This window comes from Schistocerca cancellata, chromosome 6 (genome assembly GCF_023864275.1).
Source record: "Schistocerca cancellata isolate TAMUIC-IGC-003103 chromosome 6, iqSchCanc2.1, whole genome shotgun sequence".
In the NCBI taxonomy this organism is placed as follows: Eukaryota; Metazoa; Arthropoda; class Insecta; order Orthoptera; family Acrididae; genus Schistocerca; species Schistocerca cancellata.
The window spans coordinates 572,631,544-572,658,241 of NC_064631.1; the positions used below are offsets into that span (position 1 = coordinate 572,631,544).

The window sequence follows — 26,698 nt, forward strand, 5'->3', positions numbered from 1 at the left end:
ATTCACATTAAGCAGAAAGGAAGGAGGAAGGGGATTCATCGACATAATGAAAAACTTACATTATGGACAGGTAGACAGTTTAAGAAAATTCTTTACAGAACGAGCAGAAATTAGCAAAATACACAAAGCAATCACTCATATAAATACATCGGCTACACCACTGCAATTTCATAACCACTTCTACAACCCTTTAGATCACATAACATCAACAGATACGAAGAAAGTAAATTGGAAAAAGAAAACACTACATGGCAAGCACCCGTATCATCTAACACAGCCACACATCGATCAAGACGCATCCAACACATGACTAAGGAAAGGCAATATATACAGTGAGATGGAAGGATTCATGATTGCAGTACAGGATCAAACAATAAACACCAGATATTACAGCAAGCATATTATTAAAATCCCAATACGACAACAGATAAATGCAGACTTTGCAAACAACAAATAGAAACAGTAGATCACATCATCAGCGGATGTACAATACTAGCAAATACAGAATACCCCAGAAGACATGACAATGTATCAAAAATAATACATCAACAACTTGCCATAAAACATAAACCAATGAAACAACACGTTCCCACATACAAGTATGCACCACAAAATGTACTGGAGAATTATGAATACAAATTATACTGGAACAGAACCATTATAACAGATAAAACACCACCACATAACAAACCTGACATCATACTCACCAATAAAACGAAGACATTAACACAACTAATCGAAATATCCATACCCAATACAACAAATATACAGAAGAAAACGGGAGAAAAAATTGAAAAACACATCCAACTGGCTGAGTCATACCGCACAATATCCACCAGTACATCAACGCAATACAGCTACATCCAAACGTATATATACAACTACAGAAATCCGTAATTATTGATACATGTTCAATAACCCGAAAGTTCCTAAATGCAATGTAACATATACCGTACAGTTAAAAGGAAGTCACGCTTGATCAAGGTCCGCGTCACTTTTATTTTTGACCAGACATAACGTCTTAGAAAAGAAAGAATAATAATAATCATCATCATCATCATCTTGCCAGGCCAGTAGTGAAAATCCCTATCGTCGGAAAATCTGTTTTTATTGCGACTCAGTTCCTCGACTGCCTGGGAATTATCATCATTGATCGATGTCGATGGCTTTCCTTCCTGAGTAACATCACCCACGCCTGTTCCACCTTGGTCAAATCGTTGGCACCACTTCATTATGGCTGAATGTGTCATTTTATTTGATCCATGTACCACCAGAATTCCATGATGAATGTGCGTGCAATTTAGATTTTTTGCCTGCAAGAGGAGTACTGTCCTTCGTAATTGAGCTTTGGAGTAAATTTCCAGATTCCGTGACATTCCACTCCCACACTCTGACGCACCTCTTATCTGCACCGCAGTAGAACTCTGTTTGTAGGAAAATCAGAACATGTACTCTCTTCTGGCAACGTGCCACTCTTATTACGAAGTACTCTTGGCGTGGGACAAGATAAGTAACTTCCTTCTTGGACTCCCCTCATACTGAATAGATCCTAGACCTGAAGCGTTAAAAAGCCTGTAGAAGATCTTGAAATATCAGAAGGTCGCTAAATTGAATCCTTATAGAAATGGATATTTCCTTGTAACAACCTTTTATCTATGTTTTCACCTGAGAAGGAAATTCATAGACAGAACTCTGCTGCAGTCTATTGAAAACCTGAGAGAAACTGAAAGCCGAAAAACATTGCATCTCATCCACAATAAAAACAGTATAAAGTACTTGAATATGTGTTTTAGCACTTGAGAAACTAGAAAAGTTAAGGCAAAACTGGCGTCATCGTTCACTGTTGTGTTAGTCTTCTGCACGTATCCTCTATGAGAGGATGAAATTTCCCCCTCTCCTCAAATTTGTGTATCACCTTCGTCCTACGTGTTGATGATGTTCGGTTTGTGGGGTGGTCATCAGCGCCCGTACAAAGCTCCAATTTTTTCACACAGTGAAATTTAGCCACTGTGACGAATAATAATGATGATGATGAAATGATGAGGACAACACAATCACCCAGTCCCCGGGCAAGAAAATTCCCATCCCGGCCGGGAATCGAACACGGGAGCCCGTGATCCACTAGACCACGAGCTGCGGACTTCGTTCTACATGTCCCGCATACACGAAGATTGTAATTCAGCTGTCGTCTCAGTTACTCCAAACCTGTGCTGTTGCCACACCACATTATTAAGCTATATTGTAAAAAAAAAGCTAAAGATAAAGAATTATAGATCAGAACAGATGTGTAGAGCAACTTCATGATGAAATAGGTTTACCCACAAACTGTGAGTAAAATTCCACATTCGATTTTTGGGTTTTCATTTAGTTGAAGTCTGCCCCTGGTAGGTGAGAGGTCAGCGCGACGGAATGTCATGCGTAACGGCCCGGGTTCGATTCCCGGCTGGGTCATTATTTCATCCCCATCTACACCCAAGTCGCCTACGTGGCGTCAACTCGAAAGACTTGCATCAGGCGAACGGTCTACCCGACGGGGAGCCCTAGCCACACGGCATTTCCATTTAGTTGAAAAGATGTATATACAACATGAAACTGGTAAGTAAAAGGTATGGTTGTCATACAAGCACAAGACAGTTGGTGTGTGCTTTTCCAGAGAGAGATCTACGGCATATACAGGGCTATTACAAATGATTGAAGCGATTTCATAAATTCACTGTAGCTCCATTCATTGACATATGGTCACGACACACTACATATACGTAGAAAAACTCATAAAGTTTTGTTCGGCTGAAGCCGCACTTCAGGTTTCTGCCGTCAGAGCGCTCGAGAGCGCAGTGAGACGAAATGGCGACAGGAGTCGAGAAAGCGTATGTCGTGCTTGAAATGCACTCACATCAGTCAGTCATAACAGTGCAACGACACTTCAGGACGAAGTTCAAGAAAGATCCACCAACTGCTAACTCCATTCGGTGATGGTAAGCGCAGTTTAAAGCTTCTGGATGTCTCTGTAAGGGGAAATCAACGGGTCGGCCTGCAGTGAGTGAAGAAACGGTTGAACGCGCGCGTGCAAGTTTCACGCGTAGCCCGCGGAAAATTGGCTCATGCCACAACTGGAGACCGACAGCGCCGACTTCATCTTTCAACAGGATGGTGCTCCACCGCACTTCCATCATGATGTTCGGCATTTCTTAAACAGGAGATTGGAAAACCGATGGATCGTTCGTGGTGGAGATCATGATCAGCAATTCATGTCATGGCCTCTACGCTCTCCCGACTTAATCCCATGCGATTTCTTTCTGTGGGGTTATGTGAAAGACTCAGTGTTTAAACCTCCTCTACCAAGAAACGTGCCAGAACTGCATGCTCGCATCAACAATGCTTTCGAACTCATTGATGGGGACATGCTGCGCCGCGTGTGGGAGGAACTTGATTATCGGCTTGATGTCTGCCGAATCACTAAAGAGCCACATATCGAACATTTGTGAATGCCTAAAAAAACTTTTTGAGTTTTGGTAGGTGTGTGCAAAGCATTTTGAAAATATCTCAAATAATAAAGTTATTGTAGAGCTGTGAAATCGCTTCAATCATTTGTAATAACATGTTGAAAACACTTACAGAAGTATGTTTTTTTCCGTCTTGTACGTAAAATCATTGACTTGCAGAAAGATTCGCAATGGCCGCTGCCTTCACAATACGCAGACGTGGCAGCTGTCTGTCCGTGGCGCTCACCGCAGCACTGACGTCTGTGAGCGCCGACACTGTGACGTCAGCAGCAGCAGCAGCAGCAGAAATGCACATATCCAGCACATTCTGGGACCAAGTGTGCAATGAGAGATATTGTTGCTAACCGAAGGGAATTTTAGATTCGAAGATGATGTAAACAACCTATCAGAGTAATTCAATAAAGATTGTTATTCCTTATGTCTACTTGTTCCCTACAGGATATACCTGGTATAAAAAGCCGATTATAAAACAAAAATTGCGAACAGTCTGGTATACTCCATTGATTGTATTTTATGTCTGCAGAGCATGTCTGCAGAGTGTTTTTCTAAGCAATTTCTGTGTTACCAGAGAACAATCATTTCTCATTTCTGAAATTTACATAATATATGTGCTCAAAGTTTTATCAGCTTACGATATCTTTAAATTGCTACTTCAGCTTTAACAGTGTCTCTCAACAGCTTTGATCTGTTCAAATTTCAGGTTAATTTATCTGGAAAATTGTAGTTCTAGTCAATAAATTTCGACGCGGGAATAGTTTTATTTGTGTCTTTTAATTACATTCACTGACACTATGCAATTGTTTATTATAATCTTAGATTACACGACGCTTTGATTCGAACACAACAACATTTTAAGTTTCGCAAGATACTTGATGTGTTCCAATAAAGTTTACACGATAATGCTTTTCAGTGTTCATACGTATAGCCTACAGTTTTTTTTTCGCCGTTTTATACAGAATCTAATCTGAAGCCTTTATCAAACCGTCTCATCCTTGGATCCTGCAGTGGTCAACTGGATGGTGTTTGGAGTAATGTCGCCTGAGCACAACATTCACTTTCACTTCCTATTTGCAGCCGCAACTCGCATAAAAAACAAATTTAACAGAAGAAAATCGCAGAATGAATACAAACTAATTAAACATTTTAAGAGACAATACTGAACTCATTCGTTGGTACTAATTAACTACACTTATATTTATCAGTTTGAATATGTGATAACTGAAAACATTTATGCACAACCTACTTAACTGATAGCTAGAAATATGATCGTTCATGCATCCATAGCATCCAAGAAATCTTTATCAAATCTTTTTATTCTGTTCAGTTTGCCAAAACAATTATTTGCCTTGAAATATTCTTACAGGATCATGAGAACGCAGTTATATAAATAACACATGGTGTAAAATCTTGTTTAAAATTAGTATCCGCAAGAAATAGTAATATTCAGCTGTTATGAGTCTACAGCTATCAATATCTTATGCACAGAAGACACCTTCCAAAAAAGAGCACAGCAGATTTTTTATTTGTGAATTTCATTTGATCCTTCACATTACTTTTGAACAGTGTTTTGCGCAGCTTGTATCTAATAGTGATGATCTTGTGTAATAAGAAAGAAGCCTAACAACAAAAAGGCGATACTGAATTTTACAATTCCTTATAAATGTTTTCGACTCTCTTCAGTGTACTAAAACAAGTATTTGCCTTGAAATATTCCTACAGGATGACGAGAATGCAAGTGCATAGATAATGCGCTGTGTACAATGTTGCTTAATCTGAGTATGCGCAACGCATACTAGTATTCACTTGTTATGGGGCTACAGCTTTCAAAATATTATGTGGAGAAGAAATCTTTCAAAAAAGAATTTAACAACATATTAATTTGTGCACTTTATTGACAGAAAGCTAGCTTTTTATCACTTAAATTATCATTAATATCTCTATAACAGATTCAGTGGTTTGTTATCTTACGTATGAACAGAAAATTTTGTGAAGTGTCCTCTCATGGGAATGGCTGTTTAGGTAGTGCTAGCGATCGCGCCTCCCTTGTGTTATTCTTTACTTTTCCCACACACTTCCACATATAACGGAAGGGGCATCCGCTGACCAAAGTGGGTATCAAACGAGGCCTCCTGAGAATTCCACATCTGATCACTCATTGACGATAATAACTAAAAAGGCTTGTACATGACCACAGTAGTCCGGTTTAGTGACACAACTGGCCCAATTAACTTTCAATCGATAATGCCAAGCAGCTTCTCTACATTCAGATGGTAAAGGAAGACTACCTCAAATGCGTGCCTGCGTCTTTGAACGTATTATAGCCATTTATTAGTAGTGAAACGTCCCCTTAGAAAATTTAATGAATTACTGTGCTGGTAAACTCCTTACGTAATTTGATTTTCAAACAGCTAAGCAGAACTGAACGTACTCAGACATTTCGCTCTTTACCTATTCTGATCGACACTAAACTGACACACAATATTTTTAGCACAACGCAATCTGACTTTCAATAATCCCTACAAAAGAATGGCCCTGACTAATATTAACCTATACCTTTCGCAAATCACTTGCAAAGATCTTCGTTACTCGAACTACTGCAATACAGCGAGCGGCACTACTGCCAGCTAAATAAAAGGTTCAAACTACTGAAGGCACTAAGTACTGAACGGCACAGTTAGCAAATGAAAGATTTTGATGGAGAACAAACAATGTATTTACCTTAATAGTGTTCAAAAGTCATAATATATATAGCAGTTCATGACTTCCAGTCTTACAAATTTATTGTCTCTGATGGACACACGTCCAGATCATGCACTCTCAAAACTCCTCCATTTCTCTCCCCACATCCACCACTGCTGGCGGCTCACTTCCAACTGCGCAACGCTACGCGCTGTTAACAGCCAACTGCCCAACAGTACAATAACAATGTTCCAACAATGCAACCCAGCCACAGACTGCACACAGCACAGCCAGTGATTTTCATACAGAGCGCTACGTGACGTTACCAACATAAAAACCTAAACAGCCTACTTACAATAGTAACGGAATTAACTGTATTTTAGCAGTTGCGTATTGGAATCTCGAATTTGATTATACAGTACTAACCGTGGTGACACTCTTATCACTGTAATATGCGATCTAGCCGCAGTAACGTGTGCACCGCTTACGTTCGACGTCAGTGTGCAACACCCACTCTCAGACGGCGGATGAGAGTTCTGGTAGTGGAGGGCATATATAGCGTGTCGAAGTGGGACACGTATAACAATACATTTATTATTGTACTGCGGAAACGGAGCAATTGATCTGACGCCCAAAAGGGCACGGTCATTGGTTTCCGGGCCAAGGGCTAAGTTTGTAAACTGTTGCCCTGCCGCGGTGCTTGGCAAAGTGGTGCTTCCAAAACTAGCGATGAGGCACCTGTGGTGTACCAAGGGCCATTGTTGATTGGGATGAGCGGCGGCTGCGGTGATGTGTACGGCCAAATAGACGCGCAACTGTTGAGGAACTGATAACCCAGATGAACCAAGAGGCTACCAACGGTGTCGCCTCAACGACTGTTCAGCGAAAGTTGCTGCATTTGGGCGTCTGCAGCAGGTGCCATGTTCATGAGCTCAAGCTGACTGCTGTTCGTCGCCGACGAAGGCTGGAATTTCCACGTCAGTGCCTCAACTGGGTGTCCACTAAGTGGCAACAGGTGGCCTTTTATAACGATGAGTCACGTCTTATGCTCCATCGGACTGAGAGCAAACACTTTAAAACAATTGTCGGAAGGGTCAAGGACGGACGCGGGAGGCTTATGGTTTCGGGAAAGTTTGCTTGGCTTTCTTAGGGCGATCTCATCTTTCTGGAAGACACAATGGATCAACAGATGCGTGCATCTGTTCTAAGGGTCCATGTCCACCCCTACACACGGTTTGTTTTTCCTTGGCACGGTGGCATCTGCCAGCAGGACAATGCAACGTGTCACACAGCTTGCAGAGTGTGTGTGCATCGTTCGAAGAACACCAGGATGTGTTTACCGTACTTCCCTGGACACCAAACTCTGCTGATTTAAACCCAGTTGAGAATCTGTGGGACCACCATGGACTCACAAACGATAAATATAGCGCAGCTTGCCACAGTACTACATTAGGTATGGCTCCACATCAGTGCCGATACCTTCCAGAACCTCACTGACACTCTTCCATCTCGTCTCGCAGAGGTCCATGCTGCAAAAGGTGGTTATTCTGCCTTTTGACAAAAAGTAACATTAATATGTCTGGACAGTGTAAATGCTGTACAGTGTTTTATAATGCAATTTTTTACGTGAGACTTCATAAATAACGCAAGAATGTGAGATGGTGCTTCCTAATATCACAGTCACCTCGTAATTCATGAAATAACTGATTATTTCATATAGTATTTCATCGTACCTGTGTGATAGCATACTGCAATGATCCATCTTCTCCGTGCTCAGGCCCTAATGGGCCATTCGGTTATGGCCGACCGCCATGTCGTCCTCTGTTAGCGGCACCATTCAGGTGCGTTAACGTAGGCCACAGGATCAGCATACCGCTCTCTCAGCCGTTGTGATCTTCCCAGACCTCGCAGCCGCTGTCTCTCATTCAAGTATCTCATCAACAGGCATCAAGAAGTTGAATAGACTCCAAAAGGAGAAATACCTAGCAGTACCGGGAAATACACCTGGGTCCTCCACATTGCAGTCACATACCTCTTAGTTATGGAGGCCGACAAATTTAGCATTGAATTTAGCCAATTTGGTCGTTTCACTTTTGCAGGTGCTAAAATGAGATATAGCAGAGACATCTGTGAGATTGTGAGTTACCACCTGTTGAAATGTCCATTACCAGTTAAAATGTACCCTCGGAAGTGATAAATCTAAGCTAGGTGAGCAAAAGCTCCGTTTGTTCTATTTGAGGAAACCAAGCTAAGGACACGTTTAGTGACACAGCCTCCGGCAGCTTACTTGAATTTGCTCGCGCAATGATCTGATTGGCTAACTTCAATTAACATTTCATTGTTTTAGCTTTCCTTTGTGCCGATGTTACTTTAATTTTCTCAGAATGGACTGCTTTCCCCTCGTAAGATCACACTGTTTCTGCATTCTTGGGTTTTTCTGCCAGGTCAACTGACCAGTGCGAATTTTCAGACTAAATATTCTCCTGTCTGGTATACCAAGTTGTGTTGTGCCTGCTTCTTTCGGCTCTTCTCTCACTACACCGACACATTTCATTGTTTCAATTTTGTCTTTACGGACGTACAATTCCACAACGTATCATGTAATCTGGTTGTTTCTATTCTTTAAAAATACCAATAGAGTTTTAGCCATCGTTTCCTCATATCCCAATATACTTTGGTTACTTTTCAATTTCTTTACTTACTCTAAGTCTGTACGTACACTCTTCAACATAATTTGAACTTTTTCCGATACTTTTCGTTCTTTCATTTGAATTTTTTCAGCGTCTCTCTTTCTGTGTAAATTATTGTCTCAGCCTCATAAAGACACTCTGGTTTGATGACTGTTGCAGTGTCTGAATTTGGCGTATTTTGAGATGTACTTTTTGTTAAAGACGTCTCTTGTAAGGTTGAAAGATGTTTCCATTTCGTGACAACCAATTTCGCAACCAGTCTTTTCTATGCCATTTCCCTGAAAGATTTTGCCTAAATACTTGAACTGAGACACTCTCTCTTGACCTTTTCATTGTCAGTTTTTAGAATTCTGAGTGTCAGATAGTTGCTGGGCACATTTTTAACGATATTTGGAGCCCCATTCTTTCCTCTGTTTCTTTAAGAACTTCTATTTGTTTTATGGTGTGTGAGTGTCCTGACAAAGAACCTCTACGTCACCTGCAAGATCTAAACAATCTGTCCTTGTTCTGGTTCTTCCTAATTTGGTTGGTTCGTCAGTTCTAAGCTCCGATTTTAGTTCCCGCCATTCTTGGATTACTCTTTCTAGGGGAACAGCTGAAAAGTAATGGAGAAAATCCATCAGCGTGTCTCACTCTTGCTATAATTTAAAAATGTTCCAAAATTTCCCTCCCGAATTTTATTGTAGATTTTATACCATTGAGTGTTTCGCTAATAAATGCAGTCTTTTTATGGTCCAAACACTATTCTTTTAGAATTTTCAAGTGAGACTTACGGTGCATAAGCCTTGTTAAAGTCAACTAATTTACGAAATAGTTTCTTATTGTTAATTTTTTGATACCGGGGAGTTAGTTTCCGAACGAAAAATTGTCCTTCACGAAATGTATTTTGTCTGAAATCTGTTTTATACTAGCCAATTTTGTATTCTTGTTGCTGTTTCTGTGCTCGGTCCATTGAGATAGAATTTTGTGTGTGTCAGCAAGAAGAGAATCCCTCTATAGTTATTAATACCCCTTCTTTCTGTCTACGTGGTGGATGTAATAGAGCAATTTTCATGATAAATGTGGTTTCTTTTAATGCTTTGTAGCCAGTTGACATCAGAAATTAACCTTTTAATTTCTCTAAGAATTTCTTCTTCACTTTGTGCTTCTGAAAATGGGTTCGGTTTTCAGAGAAATTTCTGGTGGAAATCCTTCCACGAACTCATGCTTATGTAGATAGTTTCTAAATTTTTTTACCATTTTCCTGCATTTTACTTCCTGGAGTAGAGATTTTTCGCTAGTACCCATTAAGCTTTTTTAAAGGTTTTATAAAAAGTCCTGGTGTTGCCTATTTTAAAAGTCTTCCTTAATTTCACCGGGTCAACTGTTCTCAGTTTGTGTGTTTGTTTTTCCAGTTCATTTAAGTTTCTTTTCTAGTCACCAGGAACATGTTAAGTGCATTTTCTCAGTTTTCACTGCTTCAAGTTTTGCATGCCCTGCGTCGAGATTTTACAGCTTATTCACAATCTTCATTCTACCAAGGACGTTTTTGCTCGTTTGTAAAAGAATTTGGTTTTGTGCAATTTTGACAAGCTTGTATTCGATCTATCCCAAATTTTGTGTTTTTGTGCTTTTTGTCGAGTTCGTTTGCTAACAGTAGTGACTGGAGTTTGCTGTTTGCAAGTTTAGAGGTTACTGCCATCCTTTTGCTGAAGATTTTGGGCTTGAAATTTAATTTAATTTTGGTTGGGTAGCGGCCTGTGTCAATATTTACTCCTTTGCGTACTTGAACACTAAAAATTTTTTTCTAATATGGATGCGAGACTATGATATGATCAATTTTTTAATTCGCCTACATTTTTGCTGGGCAATCGCCATGCTTTTTATGTTTTATGATCTTAAAATGGGTTGTCATAATTTTGAGACAAATTTCTGTGTGGTTCCACCTACCCTTTTACATTCTGATCGGTTGATTTTCACCAGTCATTTTCCTAAATTTCCTCTTTTTCCATAACAGTGCATTGAAATTCATTAGAATTTTCATGCCATTCTGTGGAATTTTATCGGTTGTATTTTCTCCCACCTCCCGTGAGTTATTTGCTTTTCCTGAGTTTGATTTATCTTCTCGGTTGACTCACGTATGTGCGTTACAGAGTGTGTAGATATATATTTGCACATTTCAAAGACGTTATCATTAATCTATTGCTCACAAGTTTTATTTCGATCATGTAACTAAGAATGTCTTGGAAAACTGAATGCAACTTCATATGAGATCTAGTTTTAAAGACTTTTTGTCTGTTACACAAGTGAATATCGTGTAATTTTCAAAATTCATAGTGTTCTCATCTGACACTATTAGTTCTTACATGACTAATTTTTGTCGTTTAAGTGTTCCTTCTATTTTGTGCAGCATTCTTGGCTTCAGGAGTGAGTTAGTGATGACCGCGCCACAGTTTTGTTTTTGATCTGCCATTGACCAAAGAACTCAGATTTGTTCTGATTTGGGATATACCATCTGATCCTATTCTCCCCAGAATTCTATAGACTAGTTGTATCACTGATAGCGAAGGATTTGCTGCAACATGGGTAATTTTTTGGTTACTAAAATGCTCTATTCGTGTACTTCGAATTACAGGGCTCAGTTCGGAAAAAACCTGTGGTTAAGATTGAAGGGTTTGGTTCCAGAATGTTACGTTCCGGTGGCAGCTCTGGTGAACAGAAGCTGATTTCTTTGCCGCTTGACCCAAGTCAGGCGTAAAGTTAATTTTGTCAACTGAAACGTCACTTCTGCCAGCTTCACTGAACGGATGTCCACTGCCTCCGTCTTCACTACCGTCCAACTCTTTGCTGTAACGCAAGGGAGAGCCCATCATAGGTTTCTGTCAACTGGACCGTGGTTTCTACGATGTTGTTAATCCTCGCCCTCATCTTCCTGATCACTTGCGCGATGAGGCCCGGGCTCTAAAACTGGTAAAAAGGAGCTTATGTACCTCTTCATCCAAGAATGCATTTATTCTTCCACTTGTGTGGGAAGGGGAGAATCAGTATAGTAGGTTGAATGTATATTATAGCTAACTTTGTAAAGATTTTATTTTAGAAGTGCGTAGTGTACTTGAACTTTTATAAAAATATGGAACTAAAAATGCTTTGATTCTTCACTATAATTCCTTTTATTGTCTAACAGAAGTGAGTCAAAGTCAGATAATCAGTTAAGAAACACATAAATTACCGTTAAAATTTTGTTCGTGTTACGTATACCGCTTAAAATCCAGAATATTGGGCTCTAGTTGTTTAATTTTCATGGATGTAGAGTAACAGAAATATTACGCTGCGCGTTTTTTGAGGACACACGTACTATTTATTTTCAATAAAGATCAAAAAAACGTCGGTGGATTGAACTATCAAAACTGGATATATTTGTCATACGAAGGGCATAAGCCGAAGAGAGGTACAAAGTTCTTTCCAAAAAAAAAAAAAAAAAAAAAAAAAAAATCGACATGGCGCATCAAAATGAAGGGCATATGGCGCATACGTTAAAGCACGCAACGTAGCAAAATAAATACAATGGCTCCGGTGTTCACAAGATTAAATGCGCGGTGTGTGATGAGTATTACATAGGTCAAACGGTCAAATTTCGAAATTCAATAGAAAGTAATATTTTGCAGTGAACACATAGTGCGTTGTGGGGCGATCGCTCTGTTGTAGAAATAAGTCAAAAGCCAAGATCACTTAAATACTGTTTACTGAATAACCGGTTTCAACATACTAGTCCGCAGCTCGTGGTCGTGCGGTAGCGTTCTCGCTTCCCACGCCCGGGTTCCCGGGTTCGATTCCCGGTGGGGTCAGGGATTTTCTCTGCCTCGTGATGACTGGGTGTTGTGTGATGTCCTTAGGTTAGTTAGGTTTAAGTAGTTCTAAGTTCTAGGGGACTGATGACCATGGATGTTAAGTTCCATAGTGCTCAGAGCCATTCAACATACTAACGCTGCCATCATCGGATCTGTATGTAGATTAACGCTTATCTACGTACAGATCCGATTATGGCAACTTTAGTGTGTTGAAACTGGTTATCCAGTTAACAGTATTTAAGCGATCATGGCTTTTGAGTTATTTCTACAACAAAGCACAATGTAGTCACAGTGACCGAACAGGATGTGGAGCGCACGTAAAGTATGGGAGGCATGAGGTTAGCGTAATAAGTGAGCAAATTAAAGTGTTTCGCAGGGCTCCGAAAGGTTTTTATGTGAATGTGCCGGAGGAATTGGAAATAATGGCCCACCAAATGAAAGACCGAGAGAAATTACGTAATAACCAAAGCGACAGCATGTGTAGTAGCTACTACGAAAATTTTACAGAGATGTTACAGCTTTGCTCTGCGATGGGGTAAGATGCTCTACCACCAGATACGCCAGCCCTCAACACACTGGCAACGGCGAACTGGTCACGGCAGGGGAAACTTCAGCGTGACACGGTGTTCGGCCTGGCGCAGTAGAAACTCTAGGATCGCCGAATAACAGCAAGAGAAGACACTTACGGAATATTCTAAAGTATCTTTTAAAGATTTAATGATATTAAACACCTGATTTATGTTTTGTATGTCGAACATACATAAGCGTTTTAATGTATGAATTATTTCAGTCACTGAGGGGGGGGGGGGGGTAACGTTTCTGCTCTACGATCGCCAAATGAAAATGTTAATTTCCTCACCTATGTTTAATATGTCTCAGGAACATGTTTATGTATTATATCATCCATGGAGGACACTTCTGAGTGCTACAGACTTTACACTGGGTTAGGGTCCTTATTACAATTTTTTTAAGTTTTTGTAATTGTTCATTATAAAGTTGTTTTAAAATATTTTAAAGCTATTAAATCCCACATCAGTGTTTCATGTTGTAGTTACGAGGATACATCCACAACACGATAGTGTATGGCTAGTTATGACAGTGCACTTCCAGTTTCGTATTCGACACGTTACTCTGATACTGTAACAAATTGTATGTTGCACAACTGTTATATTGTGACACACAAATTCCTTAAGGGTTTTGAAGCTTTCTAAGCATGAATGTTATACAACTGGTAATGTGAACCAAATTCAATAAAAAAAATTTAGTAGATCTACAAATGGGCATCTGACCCGAAACTGGTCATCTGGAAATAAAGAAAGCGATTTTGGAACTGCATTTAGACAGTTTTGGAATAAACTGTTATATCAACAATAAATTATTCATCCCCACATAAAGCTCAGAACTGAGATGAACGAATAGGAAATGTTTTGGGCGCGTATGCAGTAACGAGGTGTTGTGAATCAGCAACGGTGAAATATCAAATAGGCGATAGTGTTGTACCTTGCAACACATTTCAGATTTTCTCCTCTGCAATCGCAGATTTCTACAAAGACGGCATAGAAAAACTTGTGCCACGGTATGACAGGTGCCTCAGTCTGAATGGCGATTATGTAGACAAATAGCTTAAGAGTGTATGTTTAACATGTGCACAAAAAATTTGGTTTTTTCAATATTGACAATTTTTATTTCAAAACGTCTTTTACTTTCTGCATAGTCCTCGATTTATTTCACTTCCCTATTGCTATTTCGGACTTTGAGCCATTATTAAGATTTTCTCAAATGTAAAAAACTATGTAACAAGGATCAAACATTCTCATCAAATATAAGAGTGCTATAATCGGCCAAATCTCGTCGGTACTGTATGTCAATAATCTATGTGTTACATTATTATTCTACAATACACCAATACCAATAAGAAAAAAATTATCAAAAACCAGTTACAAGTTAAAAACATTTTGAAGTAGGAGCTGTTGGCAGCCAATACAGATTTCCATTTTCAAGACTGAGAAAATTTTTAAGTCATTAAAGAAACTAAGTTCAATTGCAAATACTGAGGACCTCCTTCAGTTCAAGGTACACAATGGTCATGACTGACGAACTATGGCTTCATTGTCCACACATTACGCAACTGGTTTTAAAAATACACAGAATTTCGTTCACCATAAGGAATTAACAATATCTTCCAGGTAGCTTTAATGTATTACACAGTACTTAAATACATAGAGCCCAAAATATTTACAAATGCTGCACAAAACACAACGTAATGTTTCATAACAACAAAAACAATAGAAAACGCCAAAAACGGCTTGTGTCCGTTTGTAATGCGCATTCCATCGTGTGATTCTAAAACCAGTCATTAGACTGAAACACCGATCAAGAAAAATCACGTATTCCTAGGTACATTGTCCTCTGTGTGGAACACTCTCCTGCATGAAGGTTGTACGTACTAAATGCTTAAGGATGTTGCAAGCTACTAGTGAAACAAGAAACTGACGTTGTTACGCCCGTCTAGGAACAGTATTATATGCAGACCTGCAAATATGAACCAGCTCAACAGTAAACGACGTGGCAGATGACAACAGCGATGGGATCCTGAAACTTAATAGATACTTCAAGAATTATTTTGTGCAGAAATGGTCGTATGCAGCAGTAATTGGTCTCTTGAGAAGCACTAACAGTTGAGGCCTGCGAAGACTGCATTTAATTTGGGTAATGATTTCTTCACTGACAGGTAAGAATAAGAGCATAATTCTTTCGAAAACATGTGGTAAGTATATTGATTTGTCTAATAGTTTACAACTAAACATTATGGACCATATAAAGCTTACATTAAGGCAGCATAAAACAAATAGTAAAAGATTAGCGGCAATCTGTTTCTCTCTAGAGGAAGTACATTGATATCCGTCGCATCATCTGCGTCTTTATTCGATCCACATTGCTTCGCTAGTATAAAAAGTGCTACGAATGGAAGTCTCATCAGTTTAGAATGGCCCTTGCGAGAGAAAACTGTTGCGATGGAATTAAAGTCGAAATCTCCATCGATAAGTGCAAACATCCAGTTGCAAATTAGTACAGTTTATCGATGACAACAGATGACGGAGATGAATGACAACGGGAAAAGTGACAAATGGAAAGCGCCCAGCAGTTAGACTTTCCGGGTTTGGTAAAGTAGGTACTACGTTGTCACTGGAAAGCATTTGCACAGTGGGATGGTGAAACGGTAGCAGACCTTCTTCATTACAGAGCCGATGTGGGACTAAGCAGCAATTCCAACGTACACCGTTAAGCACTAAATGTTTTTCCTCCTTTCCGTTTTTCTCTTTTTCCTTAAAACGAGTTCGTTAAATAGGGAGGTTAATATCTACGGAAGGCAGACAGCTGAACTCTGGAGGTGATGTTCATTTATTCAGTCAGTGGATACAAGCCATCTGTAAGTATTTCCCGCTTCATACACCATGAAAGAATGACACAGGACAAATATGCATACTGATTACAAACAACTGCTTAACTCCTGGGCGTTAGAGCTATACTCTGCCACAACGTTGTATGGTGTTGTCAGTAATAATGAAGATCTGGGCCATCTGTATGGTTAGCTCCAAATTTGATAAATAGAAACATTTGATGCACGAATCTTATGCGGTAGCACAATATAAAAATCTTTTTTGCGTCACACAGATTGTGTCCAACGAAACTACAGAGAATATGGTCAGTGAAATAACATCTATACAACAACAACAACAACAACAACAACAATAACAGATTTTCAGAGCGCTTTCGCTGTCACTCCCTCCGCATTTTTTCTCTCCTCTCCTCCTGCCATCATTACAGTCAGCAGCGGGACAAAGAACAACGTGCTTCTCATTGCATAGTAGTATATTCAGAGTAGTCCAAATAACTATTATTTCGTAGGCACACATTGTACGAAAATGAGGTGAAATCTTGAATGGTTACGAAATGTAGTACAAACAATTAACACAATTTAATGATTTCCTTTCAGGATGGTGAAATTACGTCTGTTAACTTACGTTAATACCGATTAGAATAATAGCAATTGGATGCCTACCAAAATAAATCCCTAGCTTGAGCATGGGTAACAGTCCTTCGTTTGGTAAGTATCAGCATCTTTTCGAATCTCATCCTTTCTTTTTGTAAAACAATTTTTTGCTGCAAACACATATGCACGTGGTTCAGGATTGCGTATGATTTGGGGCACGTCGACATTTTCAGAACAGTTACTGCTGATCGCGCTGTGTTGAATTTGAGTCATAATACATCCAGTAAAGTAGCATATCGATTTCTAATTAATGGACAACAACGCAGAAGAGTAGGAGAGCATGAACTGTTGGACATATGGCTGCAGCGGCACGCTGTTTGAAGAATCCCCTCACACTGATAGAGCCAACAAAGGCCGAATCCAATCTAAAACACAAGAGTCGTTGGTCTAAATGCCATTATAAACTAGTAAATATAAAGCTTTGGTCCTACTGCAGTGATTTATCGCTCTGTCCAGTATTTGCACCGATGTGGATTCCTTTAAAAATCATTTCAAAAATGACCGGTATATTTGAAACGGCAATAAAAACTAAACGAGCAGCGATAGAAATACACCGTTTGTTGCAATATGCTTGGGACAACAGTACATTTTCAGGCAGACAAACTTTCGAAATTACAGTAGTTACAATTTTCAACAACAGATGGCGCTGCGGTCTGGGAAACTCTATAGTACGATATTTTCCACATATCCACCATGCGTAGCAATAATATGGCGTAGTCTCTGAATGAAATTACCCGAAACCTTTGACAACGTGTCTGGCGGAATGGCTTCACATGCAGATGAGATGTACTGCTTCAGCTGTTCAATTGTTTCTGGATTCTGGCGGTACACCTGGTCTTTCAAGCGTCCCCGCAGAAAGAAGTCACAGGGGTTCATGTCTGGCGAATAGGGAGGCCAATCCACGCCGCCTCCTGTATGTTTCGGATAGCCCAAAGCAATCACACGATCATCGAAATATTCATTCAGGAAATTAAAGACGTCGGCCGTGCGATGTGGCCGCGCACCATCTTGCATAAACCACGAGGTGTTCGCAGTGTCGTCTAAGGCAGTTTGTACCGCCACAAATTCACGAAGAATGTCCAGATAGCGTGATGCAGTAATCGTTTCGGATCTTAAAAATGGGCCAATGATTCCTTTGGAAGAAATGGCGGCCCAGACCAGTACTTTTTGAGGATGCAGGGACGATGGGACTGCAACATGGGGCTTTTCGGTTCCCCATATGCTCCAGTTCTGTTTATTGACGAAGCCGTCCAGGTAAAAATAAGCTTCGTCAGTAAACCAAATGCTGCCCACATGCATATCGCCGTCATCAATCCTGTGCACTATATCGTTAGCGAATGTCTCTCGTGCAGCAATGGTAGCGGCGCTGAGGGGTTGCCGCGTTTGAATTTTGTATGGGTAGAGGTGTAAACTCTGGCGCATGAGACGATATGTGGACGTTGGCGTCATTTGGACCGCAGCTGCAACACGGCGAACGGAAACCCGAGGCCGCTGTTGGATCACCTGCTGCACTAGCTGCGCGTTGCCGTCTGTGGTTGCCGTACGCGGTCGCCCTACCTTTCCAGCACGTTCATCCGTCACGTTCCCAGTCCGTTGAAATTTTTCAAACAGATCCTTTATTGTATCGCTTTTCGGTCCTTTGGTTACATTAAAACTCCGTTGAAAACTTCGTCTTGTTCCAACAACACTGTGTTCTAGGCGGTGGAATTCCAACACCAGAAAAATCCTCTGTTCTAAGGAATAAACCATGTTGTCTACAGCACACTTGCACGTTGTGAACAGCACACGCTTACAGCAGAAAGACGACGTACAGAATGGCGCACCCACAGACTGCGTTGTCTTCTATATCTTTCACATCACTTGCAGCGCCATCTGTTGTTGAAAATTGTAACTACTGTAATTTCGAAAGTTTGTCCGCCTGAAAATGTACTGTTGTCCCAAGCATATTGCAACAAACGGTGTATTTCTATCGCTGCTCGTTTAGTTTTTATTGCCGTTTCAAATATACCGGTCATTTTTGAAACACCCTGTATATAAAGCCATTTCTCACACTGACCAGTTTCAAGCGTTAGCCAGTTACCAATAGATGACCTAATGGCCAAAATAGTTTGATAAAACTACCCCTGCCCTGCATAGAAATTTAACAGTCATGCAATATTTTTGTGATACGCCTATCCCAGTCGTCAATGTAGCCAATCCTTTAAAGCTGCATCATAACTGCAGACAGTATTCAATATTGCTCTGATAATTACTTCTCTTCATTTCCTTTTATTACGGTGACTTTCTGCAGTCTTGAAAAATAGTCAAGTTTCGAAGAGTTAAGTCAGGCGACAGTAACTACCAAATTATCGATGGTTGATTACTCATGCAGCATTGAAGCTTAATTAAGAGGTCATAAACCTTGAATGCTGTCGGCCTGAGCAGGTAGGAGAAGCAGAGTTCACTACGGCCCATCTCACAACAGCAGGTGAAATGGAGCGGCCTATCTGTCATCAAACTCTATTGTGTAAGACACTAAAAGAAATCCTTTTGCGTAGATAACATGTGAATCCAGATGTAGCTGCCAGAATGGGAGAGGTGTGAGACCGGCTGTTTCTTTGTCTGATAGGCTCACAATATTATAAAATGGAAATACCGTGTGGCTAGGGCCTTCCATCGGGTAGATCATTCGCCTGGTGAAAGTCTTTCGAGTTTACGCAACTTCGGCGACTTGCGTGTCGATGGGGATGAAACGATGATGATAAGGACAACACAACACCCAGTCCCTTAGCGGAGAAAATCTCCGACCCAGCCAGGAATCGAACCCGGGACGTTAGGTATGACATTCCGTCGCGCTGACCACTCAGTCACCAGGGGCGCACCTCACGATAATTTTTCCGTAGAAGGCGCACTTTCTCCGCATGTGTCTTTTTGTAGGCCATTCAGTTGGCTAAGGTTAGCAACCTTTCATGGAGAGGGACAGATTTTATGCCTTACTCATTGTTCCAGACCATCCTTGGTCAACTGTGGCAAAATCTGCGCAAGCTCGAGTGCTTGTAACTTATATACAAATTTATTATTGGTCAGAACTAGGAAGGTCTGCTCTAATTGACTGTATCGATTCTTACACTGGCAGAAATAGTCACGTTTTGAGGAGTTAAGTCAGGGGACACTTGCTGCCAAACCATCGAAGGCTAATTACTCGTTGCTGGGGGACAAAATTGCTGCCGAGGCATCATATAGAAGAATGTCACCATACTACAAGTGAGTTTAGAGGGCGAGCTGGACTTAGAATTTGCAGCCGTTACTGCCGCCATGTTCCACATTCACACCGCATAGGAGAGGCGAAACTGAGCCCACGATGCAGTCACCGAATGGAGGGGGATGTCAGGCTTTCATCAGAGTTTAATTTCATAGTTTTAACGTTCACAAGCAGTTAGTTAAATCCACCGTGCACTTTGGCAATTCTAGTTGCGTACGTATTTATTTTTCCGTGTTCTTTCTTTAAAGCACTAACCATTTTCACAGTTTATTCGCCGTATCTGCGATATAGTTTCACGTTATGTTTTCTTGTGTCTAGCCACCTGTGCCAAGGATATATTTCATAATTGCAATCTTTTGTCCATTTATTAAATGTGCAGTCATACTTTTTTCAGTGTGTGATTCATTTGTTCGTAGTTTTATGGTAATAAACCAAATTGTTTCAGAGAATGCTAGTTTATTTTGTAGTTTAGATGAGCCGTTTCATTAACATATCAATTTGTGGTGTTTTACCCATATTTTCATGCTCGATTGAGATACCACTGTAGTTTTTCTTCAGTAAGACGTTTCCATTGGACAACATTGTTTTTCTTAAATTTGCATGGCCTTATTGGGGAGCTCCCCTTCCGTGTGGGATACACAGCATCTTAGAGTATCTCAAAAAGTTCAGCTGTCACCTCACACTAGGATTTGTTCGAAAATACTAGTAACAGTTGTGAACATTCTTTGTCTGCTATGAATGGAACGCTAGACAAAATAAGGTACAATTGTACGAAGCAATATTTTACGAACCTGAGTGCATTCGATTGCATTACTGAAGCCAGGAGAGGACACTGATCATCAGAGAAGTTGCGTTTCGCTAGTCTGATCTACCTCATATTTAAGTTTATGGACCAGAGCAGAACACCAGTGAATATCGATAGATAATCTACTACTGAGAATTTGATCTTCCACCGTGTAAGTTCTACCTGCGAGCAAACTTTAAAGATTCTTCACTAAACTGGGGATGGAGTATCAGAAAGACAGATTTCTAGAAATGTTTTGTTGATCTTTCTGCCGTTCATTATACAACAAACTGCTGTGAAAACATTATCTGTTAACAGAGATTTTCGTCTTGAACTGACCAGTCTATTAATAGAGCGATGGGGCAGTATATTTACGGAAAACCCTCTGCCAAGATTACCAGAACAGGAATTTAAAGGAAATAAGAACTACACAAGTTTTGCAAAGAGTACTCCTCGTCTTTGGCCCCTTACTTAGCTTGGCTTTGGCCTTTCTCATCTTGTATTTATCGCGAATCTATCCGCCTAGCGCGAAGTCCTAAGCGAGTTGAAAAAGGCTCAGGTGACTCCCACAGATAAGAACGGTGAAAGAATCCATCCGAAAAATTACAGTGCAGTATCCTTAACATTAGTCTGCTGCAGAATTCTAGGGCGTATTATAAGCTCGTCTATAATAAATTACCTTGAGAGAGAAAATTCTCTATCATCAAACCAACAAAGATTTAGGAAACATCGCTCATGTGAAACTCATCTTTCTCTTTTCTTCACGACATCCTGCGAACTAACGATGACGAGTCGCAGGCAGGTTCCATATTACTCGATTTCCGGAAAACATTTGAAACAGTGCCGCGAAGCATACTGTTAACGCAAGTCTGAACGTATGGAACAGATTCTCAGACAAAAATGGTCGCAGATTATTCAAGTAATAGAACACAGAGAGTTGTTCCGAATTTCGAGTGCCCCCTAAGAAGAAGGTGTCGTCATGTTTTCCCTAGGGATAGGATCATTCTTGTTCTCTGTAAACATAAACGATCTGACACAGGTTGAGCAGCGATATGCAATATGGTGTTACTTGCTACTGACGTTGAAATGTTCGAAAAAGTGTCATTGTTGACTGACTGCAGGAGGATATACACTCCTGGAAATGGAAAAAAGAACACATTGACACCGGTGTGTCAGACCCACCATACTTGCTCCGGACACTGCGAGACGGCTGTACAAGCAATGATCACACGCACGGCACAGCGGACACACCAGGAACCGCGGTGTTGGCCGTCGAATGGCGCTAGCTGCGCAGCATTTGTGCACCGCCGCCGTCAGTGTCAGCCAGTTTGCCGTGGCATACGGAGCTCCATCGCAGTCTTTAACACTGGTAGCATGCCGCGACAGCGTGGACGTGAACCGTATGTGCAGTTGACGGACTTTGAGCGAGGGCGTATAGTGGGCCTGCGGGAGGCCGGGTGGACGTACCGCCGAATTGCTCAACACGTGGGGCGTGAGGTCTCCACAGTACATCGATGTTGTCGCCAGTGGTCGGCGGAAGGTGCACGTGCCCGTCGACCTGGGACCGGACCACAGCGACGCACGGATGCACGCCAAGACCGTAGGATCCTACGCAGTGCCGTAGGGGACCGCACCGCCACTTCCCAGCAAATTAGGGACACTGTTGCTCCTGGGGTACCGGCGAGGACCATTCGCAACCGTCTCCATGAAGCTGGGCTACGGTCCCGCACACCGTTAGGCCGTCTTCCGCTCACGCCCCAACATCGTGCAGCCCGCCTCCAGTGGTGTCGCGACAGGCGTGAATGGAGGGACGAATGGAGACGTGTCGTCTTCAGCGATGAGAGTCGCTTCTGCCTTGGTGCCAATGATGGTCGTATGCGTGTTTGGCGCCGTGCAGGTGAGCGCCTCAATCAGGACTGCATACGACCGAGGCACACAGGGCCAACACCCGGCATCATGGTGTGGGGAGCGATCTCCTACACTGGCCGTACACCACTGGTGATCGTCGAGGGGACACTGAATAGTGCACGGTACATCCAAACCGTCATCGAACCCATCGTTCTACCATTCCTAGACCGGCAAGGGAACTTGCTGTTCCAACAGGACAATGCACGTCCGCATGTATCCCGTGCCACCCAACGTGCTCTAGAAGGTGTAAGTCAACTACTCTGGCCAGCAAGATCTCCGGATCTGTCCCCCATTGAGCATGTTTGGGACTGGATGAAGCGTCGTCTCACGCGGTCTGCACGTCCAGCACGAACGCTGGTCCAACTGAGGCGCCAGGTGGAAATGGCATGGCAAGCCGTTCCACAGGACTACATCCAGCATCTCTACGATCGTCTCCATGGGAGAATAGCAGCCTGCATTGCTGCGAAAGGTGGATATACACTGTACTAGTGCCGACATTGTGCATGCTCTGTTGCCTGTGTCTATGTGCCTGTGGTTCTGTCAGTGTGATCATGTGATGTATCTGACCCCAGGAATGTGTCAATAAAGTTTCCCCTTCCTGGGACAATGAATTCACGGTGTTCTTATTTAAATTTCCAGGAGTGTATAAAAGCACTCCGTCTTCAGGCCGTGTCATCCTCAGCTGAGAATGCTGATAGGAGGGGCGCGTGGGCCGGCCATAACACTACGTTCAAACTCACTTGGACCGCTGGGTAGCCGCACGGTCTAAGGCGCCTTGTCACGCCTTGCGCGGCTCCCTCCGACGAAGGTTCGAGTCCTCCGTCGGGCACGGCCGTGTGTGTTGGCTTTAGCGTAAGTTACTTTAAGTTAGATTAAGTAGTATGTGAGAGACAGCAAAGGACTTGGAAGAGCAGTTGAACGGAATGGACAGTTTCTTGAAAGGAGGATATAAGATGAACATCAACAAAAGCAAAACGAGGATAATGGAATGTAGTCGAATTAAGTCGGGTGATGCTGAGGGAATTAGATTAGGAAATGAGACACTTAAAGTAGTAAAGGAGTTTTGATATTTAGAGAGCAAAATAACTGATGATGGTCGAAGTAGAGAGGAAATAAAATGTAGACTGGCAATGGCAAGGAAAGCGTTTCTGAAAAAGAGAAATTTGTTAACCTCGAGTATAGATTTAAGTGTCAGGAAGTCGTTTTGGAAAGTATGTATGCAGTGTAGCCATGTATGGAAGTGAAACATGGACGATAAATAGTTTGGACAACAAGAGAATAGAAGCTTTCAAAATGTGGTGCTACTGAAGAATGCTGAAGATTAGATGGGTAGATCACATAACTAATGAGGAGGTATTGAATAGAATTGGGGAGAAGAGGAGTTTGTGGCACAACTTGACTAAAAGAAGGGATCGGTTGGTAGGACATATTCTGGGGCATCAAGGGATCACCAATTTAGTACTGGAGGGCAGCGTGGAGGGTAAAAATTGTAGAGGGAGACCAAGAGATGAATACACTAAGCAGATTCAGAAGGATGTAGGCTGCAGTAGGAACTGGGAGATGAAGAAGCTTTCACAGGATAGAGTACATGGAGAGCTGCATCAAACCAGTCTCAGGACTGAAGACCACAACAACAACAACAATAAGTAGTATGTAAGCGTAGGGACCGTTGACCTCAGGAGTTTGGTCCCATAGGAGCTTACCACCACCTCACTTAAATCGATAATGTGCCATTGTAGCAGCAGTGACCGATCTAACAACTGCGCCAAGTACTTGTTGTTTCATATGGGCTTTGCCGACCGCAGCGTCGTGTTCTACCTGTTTACTTATCTCTGTATTTGAATACGCTTGCATGTACCAGTTTTTTTTTTTGGCGCTGCAATGTATAAGGTTACATTTTTAGAGACTAAGGCACAGAAAAAGGAGGGTGAGGGGGGCAATGACGAAATCGCCAAGTATTGGATATTCAGCGTATAATTCTGTGAGAAGAAAATAGGAAATGCGTAGGCAATAGTGTCTCTCTGTGTTAGGACATGGACCTTAGGTACGCAGCAGAGCTGACGCCAGCAGAGATTCGGCGTTGCAGCAGACCGTACTGCTGCGGTCGCTGCTAGTGCTTCGCGCTACAGTGGCGCCGCTACGTGAGCCACGGCAGAGCAGAGCAGAGCAGAGCAGAGCGGGCCTCGCGGTTTGCAGGCCCTGACCTGCGCTTTGCACGGCGGCGGTGGCGGCTGAGAGGCGGCCGGGCTCGGCTCCGCCGGGCCCGCCGCTGCGGGCCTAATTGCTCGCCGGCAGAGCGCTCTAATTGAAGAGAGCCCTCTGCCGGGCCCGGTGCGGTCCTCGGCGGCCGCCGTGCCCGCCCTGCCGCGTGCTTCAGTGGGCCACGCAGCGCCGCGCCTCGCCTCGCCCTGCCGTTTACCGGGCCGCCTCAGAAAACGCCCGGGATGGTGACACGTCTTCAGCCGCCCATTCACAACCCGACCGGTGCGCCGACTCGCTTGCCGACCCATCTGACTGTGTGTGGGCAACGCTAACTGCTCGGCGGACCCTACATGTTTAGGGGCCCACGAGAAATACGGGCGCCGCAACCAACTTGTGACGTCGTACTAGTCAGCTAGTCCACCACACTTCGCGAATGCTCGGCTCCGTGCAGGGCCCACGGGAAATCAATATGTAATTGAAAATGTACCAACTTAAGATCTTAACTTGGTCATGTGGCGAAAGTTTGCATGCATTTAAATGCGTAGTCTATAACTATTAAAATTTTCTGAAATACACTCATGCTCATAAATTAAGGATAATTGCAGAATGTGGTGCCACACAACGTGGCACTACACAAAACTGGCGCTAATAGTACAGGCACATACGGAACACACACGACACAAATCTGTAAGTCCATGGTATTGGTAATATGTTGAGAAAACTGTCCCAAAACACATGTGCTACAAAACGTCACTGTTTCCTGCGCATGTACCCCGACATCAGTATGGGATATGATCACCGTGCACACGTACACAGGCCGCACAACGGGTTGGCATACTCTGGATCAGGTGGTCGAGCGGCTTCTGGGATATAGCCTCCCGTTCTTGCATCAGAGCCTGCCAGAGCTCCTGAAGTGTTGTAGGGGTTTGAAGACCTGCAGCGATGCGTCAACCGAGAGCATCTCAGACGTTCTCGATGGGGTTTAGGTCTGGAGAACAGGCAGGTCACTCCATTCCCTGATATCTTCTCTTTCAATGTACTCCTCCACGATGGCAGCTCGGTGGGGCCGTGCGTTATCATCCATCAGGAGAAAGGTGGGACCCACTGCACCCCTGGAAAGGCGGACGTACTGGTGAAAAATGACGTCCCGATACACCTGACCTGTTACAGTTCCTCTGTCAAAGACATGCAGGGGTGTACGTGCACCAATCATAATCCCACTCCACACCATCAAACCACGACCTCCATACAGGTACCTTTCAAGGACATTAAGGGGTTGGTATCTGGTTGCTGGCTCACGCCAGATGAAAACCCAGCGAGAATCACTGTTCAGACTATACCTGGACTCGTTCGTGAACATAACCTGGGACTACTGTTCCAATGACTATGCACTGACATCAGGCTTTACGGGCTCTCCTGTCATGAGGCGTCAGTGGAATGCACCTGGCAGGTCCCCTGGCGAATAAACCATGTCTGTTCAGTCGTCTGTAGCCTGTGTATCTGGAGACAACTGTTCCAGTGGCTGCGGTAAGGTCCCGACGAAGGCTACCTGCAGTCCTCCGTGGCCGTGTGAGGCCACTGATGGTGAGATATCGGTCTTCTTGTCGTGTTGTACACTGTTCGTCCCGTACTGTAGCCCCTGCACGCGTTTGATGTCTGCTGGAATCGTTGCCGTAATTTTGAGATCACGCTTTGTGTCACACGGAAGGCCCGCGCTACTACCTTCTGTGTTTTACCAGCCTCCAGTCGCCCTAGTATTCTACCCCTCATAATGACCTGGAGGATGACATCGGAAGTTCACTGAGGCTTT

General features: G+C 42.5%; 1 protein-coding gene across 1 annotated transcript in view; it reads right to left on the bottom strand.

The window, feature by feature from the left end:
* Positions 1-3,924: 3,924 nt before the first annotated feature.
* The window catches only part of LOC126088437 (atherin-like), a 156,049-nt gene continuing 133,275 nt past the window's right edge, over positions 3,925-26,698 (bottom strand). Inside the window, exons 2-3 of the mRNA XM_049906580.1 lie at positions 24,891-25,094; positions 3,925-3,948 (exon numbers count right to left, since the gene is read on the bottom strand). Coding sequence (XP_049762537.1) covers positions 3,925-3,948; positions 24,891-25,094 — 228 coding nt within the window. The remainder of the gene's footprint in view (positions 3,949-24,890; positions 25,095-26,698) is intronic.